Source organism: Rattus norvegicus, chromosome X, assembly GCF_036323735.1.
Source record: "Rattus norvegicus strain BN/NHsdMcwi chromosome X, GRCr8, whole genome shotgun sequence".
In the NCBI taxonomy this organism is placed as follows: Eukaryota; Metazoa; Chordata; class Mammalia; order Rodentia; family Muridae; genus Rattus; species Rattus norvegicus.
Genome location: NC_086039.1, coordinates 138,520,374 through 138,539,266, shown reverse-complemented (window position 1 = coordinate 138,539,266; position 18,893 = coordinate 138,520,374). Strand labels below are relative to the sequence as shown.

Below are 18,893 nucleotides of genomic sequence, written 5' to 3'. Positions count from 1 at the left end.
ATAGCAATTTAGGGAGTAACTACATAAAGGGGTACATATTATGTAGTACAGTATACTGGTTCAAGATATAGGTGAAAGTACCTGGAATAGTTTACTGCCAAATATTCCTGGGGTCATGAACCTAAGAAACAGTGGTGTGAGCCAAGTTCCATTAAAACCTGGACATGTGTGCTTTTGATTTCATTCCAATATCTAGATCACAGCCTAATACATAACACATAGTTATTAAGAATTTACTTAAGATAAACCAGTTCATTCCTATGATCTTAATTACAAAGTGGAGTAAAGCCCATAGGACCATGGGGAGTGCCTACTAAAAATAGAAGGCAAATTCATAATCAGCTTACGCAGGGCCAGGAGCATATGGTAAAGTACTGGCTCTTAGGGACACTGTTAGAGCCCACCATTACTTTCCATAGGCTTCACAACATGGCAGTCACCCGGGTACATTGCTGTTAAGAAAAAAATCAAGGAATCTCATGGGGTAGACCAGTGGATCCTGGGAACAGTCCCCAGCTTGGTTAAGCAACCTCCCCTTCCTTCATAGTATTTGGATTTGTTCCAATTCTTGTCGGTAGATAGGCAGTACCCACCTTTCTCACAAACAGGATCACGGAACATGATGCAGACCCCATATAGCAATGTTTCTGTTTCAAAAGAAACCACCAGCAAGTAAAAAACTAATAATATACGGAACAATTTCATTCCCGAGACTGACCGGCAAATTAACTACAGGTAAACAGTATTGATGCTCAGGAAATAGCTTTATTGAAGGTATAAACGTGCAGTCTGCCCCATCCACCAGGCACTGCTCAGAGCTACAGGACAAACAACACTGTGTATGGCTTTGGCATTCTAACATGGGAGGATGGGTTCTACTAGAAAAAATATTAAATATTAAACCAGGCCCTTCACTACCCATACAAGTAACGCTGAAGATTGAACACAGGTTTGGTTCCTACAACACTTGTACTGGGGTCATAGCAACTGCTCTCCAGAAATAGTTGGGATGAATGCTCTGCACTGCAACCACATTGACAACGTCACCTGCCTGCGGCACATATCCAGAAGGAAGTTTAAGAGAATCCAAGGTGAAAAAGATGTCGTTTTCCAACACCCCAGTTCTTCCATCCATTTTTGTAACACAGGCCTGTGATTTAAAAGAAAATGGCAGCAAAGAGTATAGAAAATCATAATCCATGGTCATAGACTCTGCCCTTCTCCCTGGCCCTAAGCAGCAGACTCCTGCATTCCACCACGGATTCCCATCCAGCTCGGCATGTTAGCAACATCTAGGTGCTGTATAAACAGAACCCCCACCCCACAACCCCTGCCTAGGTCCAACCTCACAACAATCAAAGCAGTCTAAGCATGAGCACCTGGTCTCCACTGAGAGAATTTGGTTCTAAATCATTACCCGCCATGGGTGTTAACTTGTAGTTCAGGCTGATTGCTTGAAAAGGGTGGGAGAGGAGTGTGTTGTTAACATTTTCCTCTGCTTCCTCAGTTGCCTTAGAAGCACATTCCTTCATTTTTCCAATGGTTCAAGACAAACGTCAGCTGAGTAACTCGTTTTCAGATTTTACTGCCCACATCATACCCACATGCTCGTGAGGAGTTCAGTGACACTCCACCCATTTTTTCCTAACAATTCCAAGAAACCTGATCACTAAATTTTTTTTTGGTTTTGTTGCTCTTAGAACATTCTCTGCCTCCCAGATAGACCATACCAAGTTCAAATTTTGAACATTATGTACCACATTTGTCTCATTTTCTTTCAGAATTACAGGGTTTTTATTCACTTTACATCCTGATCACAGCCTTGGTCATCTCCTCCTTTTCTCACCCTCCCAAATCCCTCCCCCCCATTGCCCTTTCTCCTTTTCCTTAGAGAAAGGGAGTCCCCCCTTGACTGCCACCCCGCCGTGGGTCATCTCGTACCAGCAGGAACAGGGACATCTAGTCCCAACAGGACCAGGCACATCCTCTCCCACTGAGGCCTAGCCAGATAGTTCAGGTAGGGGGAAGGTAATCCAATGAAAAAGAGCAGAGACATCCCTGCTTCACTTGTAAGGGGACCCACATGAAGATCAAGCTGTACATCTGCTACAAATGTGTGGAGGCCTAGTTCCAGTACCACCATGTCCAGGTTAGTTTCTTCCTGCGGTGTCTGTCCTTGACCGCTCCAACTTGCTCACTTCTATCCCCTACTCTTCCACCACGCTCCCTGGGCTCCACCTGACGTCTGGTGATGGGTTTCTGCATCTGCCTACATCTACTTATTTTGGCAAAGCATTTATTTTTGGTTTCCTAACACTTGCAATATAATCCTAAGCAGGAAAAAAAAGATCACTAAATGAAAGATTAGCAAAAGTGCAAGGCACAGAAACTACCTCATTTATATGACAATGTTTCAGAGGCTTCACCAAGATGGCCCTTCTGTTCTGTGTGTCTTGCTCATCAGAAAACTCAATTTCTACCAGGTCACCATTATAAGGCCGAAAATCTGTAACAGTCATGGAAGAAACTCAAGTTAGAGGAGGCAATGTGACATTTCAGCATTTCCTGGAATGTGAGCCCTGACACAGTTTCTGTGACACATAAAGTATGTTTTGAACATGTAGAACCCTTGTGTCGAAGAGATGACCCGAGGAGTTTTACTGCTGTTGCAAAGAACGCAGGTTTACCTCCCAGTGTCCCCAGCCACCTCTAGCTTATCTGTGGATTCCTTTGGTCTCTGAGGGCACCCACATAAACATGGCAGGTGCTTGCACAAAAGCACACATACACATGAATAGAGGCACTGCTTTGTCAAAGATGCGGGCTAGAGAGGTGGTTCTTCAGCTAAAGGTACTTGCTGTTCTTGCAGCACATCAGGGCTCACAGTTTCCACACCCACATGGAGGCTAGAGATACCAGTAACTTCCAACTCCCGAGCGTCTGTAGGCATGTGAGCAGTGCCGTACACATACATGCCGGCAAGCCTCTCACATACACAACATTTAACAAAGACAAAAGTAAAAAAACAAAGCATCTGGAACACCACGAGGCAGGAAAATAACCTGCACAATGGTCAGGAAGGAAATAACCTATGCATTTCTCAGTATAGGACAAAACAAGGATTTTTGTCGTCTTTCCGTTCTTTTAGTTTCTCATTGAATCAACTACTGAGGCTGTAGCTTACTTAGCATGGACAAGAACCAGCATTTGATTTTGAGCAACCCATGGGTAATAAAAATAGTAATGAAGAACTGTTTGCCATTTTCACTGGGTTTCGTACTATTCATTTAATAGCATTTATTCTGACAATTATAGATATGACTGGCTGAGGCCTTTAAGATTGGTCCCTAGTGCTAGGGACCAGCAGCACCTTCTTTTTTCACCACTGTCTTTTCTAGAACAGCCTGCTACAGTGACTAACCCTATTCCACAGAAGGAAGCCTCTCCGCCTAGGCCTTGGTCCTATCCACTAGTTCAGGGACCTGACTCCATCATTTCTTCCTGCTCTCCTCAGCACCTTTAGTCCTATCCTTTGCACTACAAACATGTCTGAGTCCCTTCCACTCTGAAAAGAGTATTTCTACCATCCTTCCTGTTGTTGACAACTTCCTGTTGGGATATTGACAGGCTAATAAATTGTCTTTGAAACTTAACAATCACAGGGACCCTTTCCTCTGAATACTGAGAATCTGAGGGAAAATGTCATAGCATCCTAGACACTGCCAAGCTGTCATTGTTGAAGAGATCCTGAGATAAGAACCAATATTAAGAAAATTAAACTGGAAAGCAGTTTTGTGTAGGTGGGACAATGTCACTCTTTTTGTCCAAGTTAAGTGGCAACTGACTAAGCTGCAGTGGGTGTGATTTATTTTCCTTGCACTCCTCTTACAAAGTTGAACCTGGTACTAGAAAGCTGAGGCAAGACTTTTAACAGTTTGAGACAAAACACAGGACACTAGGAAGTCCCTGTCTCAAGGCAGGAGGTATGTGTTATAATAAAGATGTCAAATTTATATTTCACTAGGTTTATATTTTATTCGATTTACATTTCATGATGCATAAAAAACTGTCTTGGTTCTCCATTGTGGTCATTAAAAGCACAAAGTAGCAGGGTATAGTCCAGCTAACATAATTCACAGCCCAATCAGCCGTTTCTGGTTCTCCCTAGCACTGCTTGTCCCAATGTTTCTTCCCATCAGCCTAGTTTAATGGATTCATGTCTGTCTCTCCTAATGATACTATGAGCTCTTAATAAGCAAGGTTTAATTAAGCTGTCTATATTTTGTCCTCTGCCTTCAATATCTGGAACTCTCTTTTGAACCAAATGAAAGTCCAATAGACTCTTTAAATGAACATGTTGTTGCCTCAGACATAAAACAATAAAATGTTATATCAGATAAATACAAATAGAATTCAACACTGCTTACACATATACATGGCTTTTCAGGCAATTTCCAGGCCTTATTTTAAGCATTTAAAGTATTATGAAATAGTATCTTTTCGCTTGTGTGATGGTGTTAGAATAGAAATTCAATACCAATATAAAGAAAAAGTTGCACAAATATTAGTGTACCCAAACAGATGAAGACATAACAAACAATAGCATGAGATGTTTGAGCCCTGTGCTACACATTATTTTCAAATTCCAGTGGTCTACTTCACACATTGAACTGCAGCTGAAACGGGCCAAGTATAGGACTGGGAATGTAGCCCAGTGATAGAGCCCTTGCCTAGCAAGCACAGGCCTGTGTCTGACCCAGGCAAAGATCCAGTTTACTGCACTAGGAGTTGTGAGACAAAAACCCTCTCAACAAATAAGCATGTTCCAAATTTGACCCCGAAAATGATGCCTACACCTAATTGGTAATATTTCAAATGGGTAAAGCCTAATTTTACATTTAAGAATGGGAGTTGTACCTTTACAAGCAATGTCTAGAGAGAAGGACAATCCGTGATCATTGTAGTCAGTGTCACCTGTCACACAGCCAAACAAAACTCTCATGTGAGAGTCTGCTGGTTGTTCATCATGGTCATAGGAGAGAGCATCCACCTGTATAACAAACAAACCAACTAATTTAAAAATGTTGCTTCTAACAAGTCAAAACTAAATACACACAGACACATGCATACATACATATATACATACGTAAATCTGAAACCCACCCTAAAATCATTGTTCAAGCAATAGTTCAAATAATCGTCATAGACAAGTGATAGAGAAATTGGTATGCGCTAATGAAATAATGTTTGAGCTTCATATCATTTTTTACTGTAGTTTTAGGGTAGATTAGGAAGATTGAGAAGAAAATACAGAGTTTCACATACATTGATGATAACCGATAAGCCAGCATCAACGCTCTTTATAAAATTCATAGTTTACATTAAGGCTCAGGCTTTGTGTTATACAATCATAAACTTTAAAAATTTCTTCTCAGTGAACAGGATTCTTGGGGGAGGGTGGCAATGGGGGGAGGATGGGGAGGGGAACACCCATATAGAAGGGGAGGGGGAGGGGTTAGGGGGATGTTGGCCTGGAAACCGGGAAAGGGAATAACATTTGAAATGTAAATAAGAAATACCCAATTTAATAAAGATGGAGAAAAAAATTTCTTCTAAAAACATTATTTGCATATTTACCAGACTTAAAGTAAGTCATGGTTTGTGAAAAAAATTAAAAATTGGTCCTTAGGGGTTGGGGATTTAGCTCAGTGGTAGAGTGCTTGCCTAACAGGCGCAAGGCCCTGGGCTCGGTTCCCAGCTCCAAAAAAAAGAAAAAAAAAGTTCCAAAGGAAAAGACAATTCAGATGAAGAACATTAAGACTACAGAAAAGGTTTCCAGGAAGTGATTTCTTTTTTTTTTTTTCCTTTTCTTTTTTTCGGAGCTGGGGACCAAACCCAGGGCCTTGCGCTTGCTAGGCAAGCGCTCTACCACTGAGCTAAATCCCCAACCCCCAGGAAGTGATTTCTGACCTGGTCTGTGAAAGAAATGATTATCTGATAAATTAAGCTGAGATATATGTTTGTCTCTATGTGTGTTTGTATTTCTGTATGTGTATGTGTGTGTGGGTCACTGAACTAGATGATCATGAGACAGGAGGAAGAACATTTAACAGAACAAGGGATAGACAGGGTAATAGAATGCATGTGACATAAAAGCAGAAGAGGGGAGGGGAGGAAGGTAAGGGGTACACAGTGAACACTGGGGGGAAGTGGAGAGGGGAGAATAAGGGCAAAGTGTAATGGTATGTAATGAAAATTTTAAAACTCATTTTATATTTTGTGTATGAGTGTTTTGCCTGCAGGTATGTATGTGTGCCATTGTTAAAATTTCTTCCCATGGAGACAAGTGAGCAATGTCTGCCCCTTCTCCTATGATCCCAAATGACAAACAGAGACAAGATTCCACTGGAGTTTGCTCTCAGGAACCAATGAGTTTAATAGGCTTCTATACAGAGCAGAGGTGAGGGGTTACTTATGGGGGTGTGGGAACTCCTTCCTCAGCCATCCACTTCTGGAAAACCTTACCTTGAAGGGAAGAGTGTTTCCTGTAGCTGCATAGACAAAACCATCTCCCAACCGCAAATCAGTCTTCCCTGGCCTACATGTTGACCCTAGCCTCTTCCCCAGATGTTATGCAGAGTTGATTGTTGGTAGAGAACGGTTGGATATTTAGCTGGAAGGGGTGGGGGTGGGGGCGCTGAACAGGTAACAAGTCCAACTGGAATGATCTTTTGAAAGGGGGCACAGCTGAAAACCAAATACCAGTTGCTTGACTTGTCATGGGCCTACCTGGTGCCTTCAGAGATCAAAAGCAGAGACCTAAAGAGGTTATCAGATCCCCGGATTTACAGATGGTTGTAAGCAACCATGTGGGGGCTGGTGATTGAACCTTGGTCCTCTGCAAAAACAGAGCCATTGAACTGCTGAGCCATTGTTCCAGTCCCCAGGCTAATTTAAGCAGACTCAACAACAACAATAGTAATAAAAACTAAAAATCAGGAAATGGGAGGAAAGAACTGTGGGTTGGACTTGGGCTCATAGCAGAAAAGACAGCAAAGAAACAAAAGAAGGGTAAGTAAATCAATGCTAAGATTCCCAAGCAGAGCCTCTGGGGAGACAAAAGAATGTCAAGATAAATGTGAGAAAATAAATCTAATGGCCATATGCCACCTTAAATATGATCAGTCTCGTCTGATCTTGGAAGCTAAGCAGGGTTAGGTTTAGTTCACTCTGGGATGGAAGATAATAAGCAAGATCTGTAGGGTCTAAAAAAAACACAGTTAATTTAGGACTTTATCTAAAATAATAAAAAAATTCGTATTTTTATTTCTTAGAATTATAGTTATCTTTATCTTATGTTTTGTTTTCCTCATTATAAAAATAACACATTTGGCATATAAAATGTAAAAGAGGCAGAAAAGCAAGAAAATCACATATAATTCAGAAATCCATTCCCTAGCCAATAAGCACTGACCATGTTCTCAAGATGTGACCAAGACAACATCATGGCCTAATCTTACCCTGACTCCATTTTGTGTCTGCTCAGACAATTTTCATCCCTAATTCCATGAACAGTCACATCTGCCTTAGCCACACATTAAAGGCTTTTTAAGACCCTGATCATGGCCTAGATGTAGAATCTAAGTACCTACTGAATGCATAACCAAAACTAATGTAATGGTTTTCTCCTAACCTCTACCTCACAACGTCATTGCAGGTTTTTGCCTTTATAAACTGTACCTAAAGGGCTCACATTTGGTTTGGTAAGGTACTAGTCTGAACTTTCTTCCCTGGACTTGTTCTGGATAATTTACCTATACACCCTTTGAAAGGAAAATGTAATATCACACATGTATAATAAATATATAAAAATGGGCACAAATAAGCCAGTTAATTTTAACTTTTAAATGGATATCATGGTGTCCTATGAAAGGGAAGTGCCATAATTTAGGGGCACTATTCCACAGTTGGGCATACAACTTATAATTTAATACACTACATAGTTTCTTAGTATATACATGTAGGATCAGCTATCAGGAGCAGAATTTCATATTGAAAAGTTTCCATCAAGAGTTCACAGTTACAGGCCTATGGTGTGAGCCCAGTAGCCCTGGACCTCATTGTTCCCTGCCCCAGCTTAGGTACTACTCTTAACATCTGTTGTGGCTCCTGAAGCCTTCCAGGGAATGTAGGAGGCTTGGGGGGGGGGTGTCCGATGCCCTGATGGGAGTGGTGTCCTGCTGAAGGGAAGAGTAGAAGCAATCCTGTTAGGAGGCCACCAAGGATGCTGTGCTGAGTCTGGCAAAGTCAGTCACGCAGGGCCAGCAGTCCAGAACCTCAAGGAAACCTGTGCAAACCTGGGGCGGCAGGCCAGGCCTGCTTGTTTGTTTTGTTGGCTGCCTTTCTTTCCTTAGTAGGTCCTCTGAAAGAAGAAGAGGACGCTATTGCACAGATTCAACGTTGTCCTACTTTTTCTCACTCATCCCTGCCCCCTCTAACCTCTGGCCTCAGGCTTCACCCAGAGCTGAAGCTGCTGTCTCCATCCTGGGGGCACTGTCTTTGTGACTGATTGGCTAGAATGCACCCAGCTGGGCTTGTCCTGCCTCTTTCAAGATTTCCCTCAGGCATGGAATAAATTGAGGCTGCTTGCATGACGTTGTTTCTGAACTGACTAGGTCTTTGGAACATTCTGTGTTTGAACTGTTTAGAGAGCTTCATCAGCTTTCTTGTTTATTGATTGGTTTATTTATCTATTTTAATCTATTTATTTATTCTTCTCTTATACAATGCATCCCTCTTCTTTTCCCAGTCTCCCTCACCCTGTCCCCTTTGTGTGTACTGTAAATTTTTTTTGTTTGTTTGTTTTTCTGAGGCAGGGTTTCTCTGTGTAGCCCTGGCTGTCCTGAAACAATCTCTGTAGTCCAGGCTGACCTCAAACTCACAGAAATCCTCCTGCTTCTGCTTCCCCAGTGCTGTGTAATGACTCTTACATAGCTATTTGCTCTGAATTTCACAAGTCATCACCAATGCTGGGGGACACTTTTTGGTGACAGAGCTGCCTTTGAGTCACCTGTGATCCTATGACTTACCTGCCTGTAAGACTCCAATAAGCTCACTACATATCCAAGTTAGACTTGGCTAGAGTCATTTCTTTGGTCTGTCTCTGGTGTTCTATCTGGACTGAGTAGACTTTTGTTCCTATGTCCCTAGGAAAAAAGCAAGTAATGGTGACTCAATTCTTGTTTTTCAATGTGACGGTCTAGAATGAGAAAGCATTGGTTTACCATACTCTAGTAAAATGCCTGTGTTGGAGGAAGCTGTGACCGGGAGATGTTCATGCCTGTATGTGCAGAACTCAGAGGCCCATAGTGGGCTCTTCTGTAATGGTTCTCCAGCTTTCCTTTGAGGATAGGCTCTCTCGCCAAACCAAAATTCCTTAACTGGCTAGGCTGGCCAGCAAGCCTCAGGAACTCTCCTGTCTCTGCTTCTCCAGCACTGTGATTAAAGGTCACACTGCAATTGGGTGCTGGCGTAGTCCATTAACTTGTGCAGCAAGCACTTCACAGGCTGAGCCATTGCCCTGCACCTCCTTACTCTCCTGAAAGTTGATGGCCCTTTAGTAAGCTTCTAAACAATGAATGGTTTTTTCATCCTCCAGATGCAAAGAAGTAGCTGGAATTGTGGTGGTCCTGATTTCTGTGGCTTATTCATTAAACTGGGTTTGGGGGAAGAAAGGAGTGAGAATTCTATGCATTATGAATTCATTTGTAGGTTTCTAATTTGGAAGACCCTAGATTTGCCATCTATTTAATCTCCATCTCCAGCTGTCAAAATCAATTTCATGGTTATTTATTCACTCGCTCGGTTTTATCCATAAACCAAATAGCAGGCTCACATTTCTCTACCACCAGTGAGTAGCTATGTGGATGATCCACTGCGCCCTCTGATTTCAGTGCTCTGGCTTCACACTAACAAGCAGTCATACTACATGTGGAAGCCTACGTAGCTTTTTTCTTCCTCCTCTTCCTTCTCCTCCTCTTCTACTTCCTTGCTTCCTCTTCTTTGTGTGTGCATCTGCGTGTGAGTGGCGTGGCACGGGGTGTGTGTGTGTGTGTGTGTGTGTGTGTGTGTGTGTGTGTATGTTCAATTGTGCTGTTGGAGGTTTAGAGACAGGGTTTCTCTGCATAGCCTTGGCTGTCCTGGAACTAGCTCTGTAAAACAGGCTTTTCTCGAACTCACAGAGCTCTGCCTGCCTCTGCATCTCAAGTGCCAGGATTAAAGGCATGTGCTGACTGTCTGACTGTCTTTTCAGATCTTAGATAGCTAAAACTTTCAAAGACTTACAATATTTCCACTCTTGCCAACCCTGAGACTCCTGCTGCTGCTGGTGTCAATTAGTAATAATAATAATCTTAATTTGCATATATAGGTCAAAATTATAAGTAGCTGAACTGGGGTGCTAGATTCGATCCTGTAAATCTAAAGAGGTTTTAAACTGGGGAACTCCATAGTAATTCAGTTATACTTCAATAAAGTTTTATTTAAAAAGTAATTGGGGCTGGGGATTTAGCTCAGTGGTAGAGCGCTTACCTAGGAAGCGCAAGGCCCTGGGTTCGGTCCCCAGCTCCGAAAAAAAAAAAAAAAAAAGAACCAAAAAAAAAAAAGTAATTAAGGTATATGTCTATTCATCTAGTAATTAACAACACAGAGCTATTATTTACATTATAAGAGGAAGTTACAGGATAATATAAACTCCAATAATTATTGTTAAATACTGAGGAATAGATTATGCAACTTGTACTTTTCTAAATATATACTACTACAAAATAGAACAGATGTTCCATGCAAACCCCAAATTAGACTTCAACTTTTATCCACTGCAACATGTCCATTTAAGAGGGGCTGAAAACTAGAAGCCACAGTGAAGGAACTCAGAAACAGAAAAAGCATCCAGGATATCCAAGTCTTACTGTGACCGAGTTCAATCCGTGAGTGCTTTGTTCTTCTGCAGCTGCAGGAAGTTTTTGTTGAACTTTCGGAGGGCTGTCGCAAGTCACGATGACGTCAGTACTGAAGTGGATCCAGTCATAGTTAGTACAGGACCCTGCCATAACTTGATGTTTGTATTGTAATATGGTATCATCTAAAAGATGAGTAAAGACAAATTTGCACATACAAATTATTTTCAAGTGCAAACACACACTACAAGTAAGCCCTACCAGAGAAGCTGTGGTAAATAATCATCTAAGTCTAGAAATAAAGTGATTTTGATTTAAGATAGGCATTAGGTTAGTGAGCAGTGATGAAGCATGCAGGACTCTGGAGGGAGAGTGAAAAGGTCTCTGTGTATGGTTTTTGTTCAATCTGGGTGTGTCAGGGTATGAGTTCTGCTGGGCCACAAACTAGCTTGTGCACCCTCTGCGGTCTGCCTACTTTACTTAGCTGTAGCACAGACGTGGTAATACTGGAACGTCTTTTATTAAAACAGAGATACCATTTACCCCAGCCATCATTTAGCTGACTCTCACTAGGGAAACACTAACCTTCAAAATAACCCATTGTCAGGGGCAGACTCCAGGGCATGTGTTTAGGGATGCAAATGGAGCAAATAAACTTTGATTCCTATCTCCTTACTGATCATAGATATATAATTAATTTGTTTGGCTTCTGATATAGGTTGGTGTTAAACATCTTCTATAAGCTTGGTCCCAGTGTAGGAGTGTTCAGAACTGAAATCTTTGGATTAGGAAGGCTCTAACCTCATTAGTTGAGTAATCTATTTATGAATTTGTATATAGCTTCATGAATTTGGAAGTGAAGGCCTTTGCTATAAAATTGATCTTTTTCTCTCCCCTCTCTTGACTGTCATGAATTGAGCAGCTCTGATCCACTATATCTTCCCCACCAGGGTGTTCTGTCTCGCCAGAATACAAGAAACATAGTCAAGTGACCACTGACTGAACTTTCAGAAAATATTATCCACGAGAAGCTTTTCTTCCTTTAAGTTAACTTGTTTCAGGCATTTTAGCACAGTAACAGTAAGCTGGTTGAGAGATAGATCCAAACCTGTGCTCAGTTAAGAAACAAAACCAGTGGGATAGCAAAATGGCTCCTTGGATAGAGGTGCTTGTCCCCAGGCCTGACAACTTGAGTTTAGTCCCATGACTCTACAAAATAATAGCTGAAAACTGACTCCTGAGGCGCCCTGCTGCACAGCTGTACTCACACAGGCAATCAAAACAGATAATTTTTAAGATAAAGTAACTAAGAGAAACAACTACTGTAAATACAGAAGGGAATCTTCCTGTAACCTACGGTAAACGTAAGCAAGTGAGTCGATGGAAACCTGGTTTAACTGGGAGACCTGGTCTCAACTTTTTTTAAAGTTCCTCAAGTACCTAGATAAATGGAAAAATGGGGCACAGAACCTCCCCCTACCACCCCCAACCTCTACCCTTTCTCTGATTTCCTACCTCTGCTTTCTATGTTTAGAAATTCTTATCACTTGTACTTTAAGAATTTCATAATATATTTTGATCAAACCTATCCTATCTGTTCCAGTTCCTCCCAGATACACCCCACCTTCCTGCTCACCCAACTTACTGGTCTCTCCCAGTTTTTCTTTTTAGCCCATCAAGTCCAATTTGTGCTGCCTAAATTCTTTTGAGTCTAGAGCCTGTCCTGGAGGGTGGTCCATCTAGCAGTGGCCCTTCCTTAAAGAAAACTGGTTCTCCCTTTCTTAGCAGCTATCAAATGCGGGTAGCACCTCACCCCTCACTCCCCCCTGCTTTCTTGCCTTTGGCCATACTTTGTTCTTTTGTTCTTTTTTTAAATTGTGGGAGTGTTATGCGCGCACACTAGCACGCGTGTACACACACACACACACACGCACGCACGCACGCACGCACGCACGCGCATGCACGCACCCGCGCATATTTGTGCATGCTTGTTGCTCCTGAGTGTATATATGTGAATGACATATCCTTAGAGGACAGAAGAATACTTCTGAGGCACAAGAACTAGAGTTATAGGGCAGTTGTGAGCAGCAATGTGGCATTGGGAACTGAACCCTGGTCATCTAAGAACAGTAAAAGCTCTAAATTGCTGAGTCATCTTTGTAGCCCCCATTGTTGTAAAGCTGTTCCTTTGGGCAGGGGAGTTCTGGAGTGAGTGCATGCAAGACTATCCAGCATACAAGGTGGCATACAAGGGTGCGGGCCAAGGAACTGGCGATGTCTACTGTGGAGATAAAATGGCGCTGCTCTGGCCAGGTACCAGGTTCGGGGTGGGGGTGGGGGTGGGTAGGGAGTATTCTAAGTTCCTCAGACTCTGGAGCAGAGATGGAACAGACCTCTAAGAGAAGGTCTCTTTGAACAAAGAACTAGTGCAGTACCTTCCAAGAGCCTCTGCTGCTCTTCCCTCGCCTCCTTCAGGTCCGCTTTCCTTTGAAAGATGGCACGAAATCTGGAAATTAGCCGGTGCATAGTTCGTTGTCTGAGCAGGCTTCGGCACCAGGTGGTACCAGGACTAAGGCTTCCTTCTCTCTAGTTCTCTGTCTCCCAGGAGAGCCCTAATCACAGCAACTCTCACAGACACAACTCTACTTCCGTGTCCTCTGTACAGCCTCTCTAGTCTAAGACTCCCACAGGGGGCAGAACTGCCACGTGTGGAGTGCCAGGGTATCTGCTCAATCAGCCAATAAGAGAGTCGTTTGCTCAAAAAAAAAAAGCCACTGACCTATGGCAAATAGGGAGGATGCACTTTACAACGTGCTCCATCGCATAATGCTAAAATCCAGTACTCCATCTAAAATGGCCTCCACCCATACACTTTTATAGGCCCGGTTTTTATTGTTGTCATTGTTTCGTCGGTAAGTTTATTTCTGTGTTTTTTGAGATAGGATTTCATTCTAACCTAGGCTGCCTCAAACTCATGACAATCTCTTGTCTCGGCTTCCTGAGTGCTGGGATTATAGGCATGAGTTACAGCACATCCTACTGGACCCTTTCTACTAGAGGAAAAACACAGGAAACAGACCTCGTTGTTTGTTTACAGCAAGAGATTATTGCTTTAAAAATGATTTTTAAAAAAGCCATGGTTTCCTGACTAGAACCCCAGAAGCATTGGGCACAGCAGCAAGAATGAGGAAATAGAGTTACACTGAGAGCACATTTCAGTAAAATAACTGGATTAAGAAGAGCTAGCGTGTGCCTCTCTCCCCGCAGCCAAGCCATGTGCTGAAAGGGCGGGCCCAGCCTCTGCTGTCAGAACAAGTAGGAGGCCAAAAAGATGGAGAATACTCTTTCAGATGAAAAAACAACAACAAAAAAGTAAACAACAAAAACCAAAATAAGTAAATAAAACAAAACCAAAAAACAAACAAAAAAAAAAACCCAAAAAAACCAAAATAAAACAAAACAAAACAAAACAAAAAAAAAAACCCAAAAATCCCAAATTCTAAGAACTTCTGGCATTGGACAGGACATGCAGCTCAAAGGAGATCTGCTTTGTCAGGTGGCCCTGCTACAACCAGCTACAATGGCAAAAGGCTCTCTTCCATAAATGGCCAAAACAAAACAAAAAACCCATGTCTCTTGTGATTAACCAGACCATCAAATGGCTACCCAGATGCTCAAGCTCACCCACCCGTACACATCAGCTCGCAAATGACCACCATAGAGCTGGTGGTCTACCCGCCTCCCTAATGTCACAAGACTGGAGTGGGGATGGGGGGGCAGTGGGGGTGAGGAGGTGTCCTGTTCAGTCAGGGGAACACCAGTACAGGGAAGCTGGTCCACTGGAGGGCATGAACCACCACTCTCTTAACACAAATTAAATCTGTCTTTACAAAGACACCGTAGTTAAGCTGGTGAAAGTTCTGAGAATCGATGAAAAGTAATGCAGGGAGATCTGCCATCCTAGGTCCCAAATCTGTGGTTCACAGTGCTAAGCTGCAGAAGACCAAGGCTAAAGAACTTGCCGTTAACCAGGCTTAAATATACATTGCTGATTTTGTTGTGTGTGTGTGCGCGTGGTATGGGTGTGTTCAAGACATGGTTTCTCTGTGTAGTTCTGGCTGGCCTGGAACTCGCACTATAGATTAAGCTGGTCTTTTTTTTTTTTTTTTTGGTTCTTTTTTTCGGAGCTGGGGACCGAACCCAGGGCCTTGCGCTTCCTAGGTAAGCGCTTAAGCTGGTCTTGAACTCAGAGATCTACCTGCCTCTGCCTCCCGAGTACTGGGATTCAAGTCCGCACCACCACCACCACTTGGCCTGAATTTCCTGGACATAAGTTTAATTTTTTAAAAATTCTAAAATTGACATATATGTCTAACCATGGAATATTAGCCATAAAAATTGATAAAACATGAGGCAGTGGTGGCACATGCCTTTAATCCCAGCATTTGGAAGGCAGAGGCAGGCAGATCTCTGAGTTCAAGGCCAGCTCGGCCTGAAGAGCAATTCTGGGACAGACAGGGTTACATAGAGAAACCTTGTCTCAAGAACCCCCCCAAAACAGAAGGGGGAGGAAGAATAAAATCTAAAGTGCTGCACCATTTCTACTTAAATATTCTCCTTTTTTTTTTTAAAAGACAAGCATTAACAAGTGCTGGCAAGGGTATAAACCAGTTAAACCCTCACACATTGTGAATGAGCTCGTTTAAATTGCATAGCAGCTAAAAGACCCTCTCCCCTGGTCTGGGCTGTCCTCAGAAAGCTAAAAGCAGAGTGACTACATACCCAGGTGATTTCAGTGCTAGACATATTTCCAAAAGAATGAGACTATATGACCACATATTCATACATTCACAAACAAACTGAACTTTGAACATTTTGTCCTACGTGAAAGAAGTCAGGCGAAAATACCGAACACTCAATCAGGCATGATGGAACATTCTTGTTGTCCCAATACAGGTGGACACAAAAAGATTGCTGATAAAAGATTGCTGAGTGCCTCGGGCTAGCCTGCAATATATGACGAGTACTTGGAGAGGGAGGGAGAGACAGATGTTTTTCTCCTTTTCTTTTCTTTTCCTTTCTTTCTTTCTTTCTTTCTTTCTTTCTTTCTTTTAGAGGATCTCACTCTGTAGGCTAGTTGTGGCAATCCTTCTGCATTACCCTCTCAGTACTGGGATAACAGAAGTAAGCTACCAGGTCCAGTTTCAGTTCTATGGTTTAAAAACATGAACTTTGCACTTTGAGAATAACATGTTGTCTTAGTCACTGTTCTATTACTATGAAGAGACACCATAACCAAGGCAACCCTCAGAACAGAGGTCACTTAGGTGGGGCTGGCTTACAGTTTCAGTTTAGTCCATTATCATCATGGCGGAGAGCATGGCAGCAGACAGACACGGATGACTGGAGAAGGTGTTGAGAGAATGGACTCTCAAATGTGCGTGCACATGTGCCCAATAACAGAATTAAAACTATCTAAGAAAAACTTAAAATAACAAAATAAAACTGCTACTTTTCAGCATAAGGCCTATATTGAGAGACAACTCAGTTCTTGTCACCAACTGGTCAAGAATCTCGTGACAGTAAGTTAAGCATGATGGGAGACATTTTTTTTCAGTTGTCATTTTTTTATTGGATTTTTTTTATTTATTTACATTTTAAATGTTATCCCCCTTCCTGGTTTCCCATCCATAAACCCCTTATACCATCCCCCTCCTTCTATGAGTGTGTTCCCTCATCCATCCATCTCCCTTTCCTGCCTCCCCACCCTCACAGAGGTCTGCCTGCCTCCGGATCCTGACTACTGAGATTAAAGGTATGTTCCAACATGTCCTGTGGTATCATAGTTTTTAAAACAGAGCCGTGTTTTAATAGCATGCTCCCTTATGATTTAATGGTTAGGGTATTAAGGAAAGGCTTATAATAAGAAAAATGCTTTAGAAATACACATTAGTGTTTGTAGTGTCTGAGTAGTAATAAGATAAGAACAGTAAGGGAGCTGAATCACACACTGGTTGAGGCCTTCACTTTAAATGTTAGCAGCTTTATTTGATTAGGTTGACTCTTGCAAGATGAACTATAAGGTATTATTTCACAGAACAAAGTATGATATTTTACAGCTATGGTTTTCATTACTGGTCTTTCCATCATACCCTCAAGGAGTAAAAAAGAATTTTGTTTATTGTGTTTAGCGACAAAGCCTGTATGTTTGCTGACTGTCAGTTGCTTCAGCCCTGCAGACCTGGCTTACCTTTGCTTTCCCTTGAACCTGACGCCTTAGGGCAAACTGAATTTTACTAAACACCAATTCCTAAACTGTTGTCCTTCTTTTATTTTAACAGATTTTGTTTAGGACAGGGCAGTAAAACTTGGGGATAGCAGGGTTAAAAAATCATGGGAACACGACAGGGCTGAGGATTTTTTGGCTGTTTTCTTTGAAGTAGAACATTTTTTAAAGTATTTGATGTTTTATTCCAGTTGAGAGGGGTTTTAAAAAAAGATTTATTTATTGAAGTCGCATTGTACTTGTTCTTATATAAGAACCACCGGTTATATCAATGATTGTTTGTTTTTGTTTTTTATTCATTTTACATTCTCATCACAGCTCCTTTCCCTGCTCTTGCCCCTGTCCCACCCTTATAAATCTCTACCCCTATTGCCCCCTCCCCTAGAGACGGGGGGGGGTCAGTACCACCACACCCTGGGACATCAAGTCCCAGTATGACTAAGCACATCTTCTCCCACTGAGGCCCAACCAGCCAGTCCAGGCAGAGGAAGGGGAGCCAATGGCAGGCTAGTGGGTCAGAGATAGTACCTACCCTACTTGTTAGGGGACCCACATGAAGACCAAGCTGCACATCTGCTCCAAATATGTGGGGGTCTTGTTTTTTTTAATTTGTGTAATAAGACATTTTTATTATTATCTATTTGTACGTATTGCCTACAGAATATTATTTCTTTTTTATTGGATATTTTATGTTTTTACGTTTCAAATATTATCTCCTTTCCCCCTTTCTGCTCCCCCTCCCTTTGTTTGCTTTGTAATAACTACATTTTGTTTTTTATTTTACTTCTTGCCTAATTGTTCCCTGTATTGTGCTAACTAAATATTTTATATTAAATTTTGAAGTGAGTTTTTAATCTATTCTGACAATGTCTGTCTTCTATATTTTTTTTTGAGCCGAAGACCGAACCCAGGGCCTTGTGCTTCCTAGGCAAGCGCTCTACCACTGAGCTAAATCCCCAACCCCAATGTCTGTCTTCTAATGAATTGATTTAGACCACTAAAATTTAAAAGAATGCTGGGGATGATGGTGTATGCCTTTTATCCCAGCACTCAGGAGGCAGAGGCAACGTGGATTTTTCAGGGTTTGAGACCAGTGTGGTCTATATAGAGAATCCCTTGTCAGCCAGGACCACAGAGTGAGACCCTGTCTCAAGAACAAAATTAACATGAATACTGATAGGATTTGAGTAGGACATGTTAACATATTTTTGTTTCTTAATTCTGTTTATTTTCCTGTTCCTATTTTATTCCTATCTTTGTAGACTGCATGAAAACTTTTAGAATTTCATTGTGATTTATCCATACTACTATGGAATACATGTAATGCAGTCAATTACAATATACATATTAATGTCTCACACACTGATGACATTGACATTTTAAATTATGACCAGTGGTAAAGAAATCTTCCTTCTTTCAGGCCTGCTTAACTTTCTTTTGTACATTCATTTTTATTTTTAAATGTCTCAGCTGCAGAAGGAGAGCATCATGTTAGATGGCACTTATTATTTGAGGTTTCAACTCTCAAACATTATTTTTAAAGCACATAAGGAGGCTGAAGAGATGGCTCAGCAGTTAAGTGCTTACTGATCTTCATGAGGACTCAGGCTTGGTTCTAAATCTCCACATCAGTAAGCTCAAAACCACCT

The 18,893-nt window shown here is 41.8% G+C and overlaps 1 protein-coding gene across 1 annotated transcript; it reads right to left on the bottom strand.

Moving 5' to 3' along the window:
* Positions 1–745: 745 nt before the first annotated feature.
* Ct55 (cancer/testis antigen 55) lies at positions 746–13,942 on the bottom strand. The gene is made up of 5 exons (XM_228664.7): positions 13,394–13,942; positions 10,971–11,143; positions 4,918–5,050; positions 2,394–2,506; positions 746–1,150 (listed from the first exon to the last, which is right to left on the bottom strand). The coding sequence occupies exons 1-5, from the start codon at positions 13,482–13,484 to the stop codon at positions 959–961; spliced, it is 702 nt and encodes a 233-aa protein (XP_228664.3). The 5' UTR covers positions 13,485–13,942; the 3' UTR covers positions 746–958.
* Between the last annotated feature and the right edge of the window lie 4,951 nt (positions 13,943–18,893).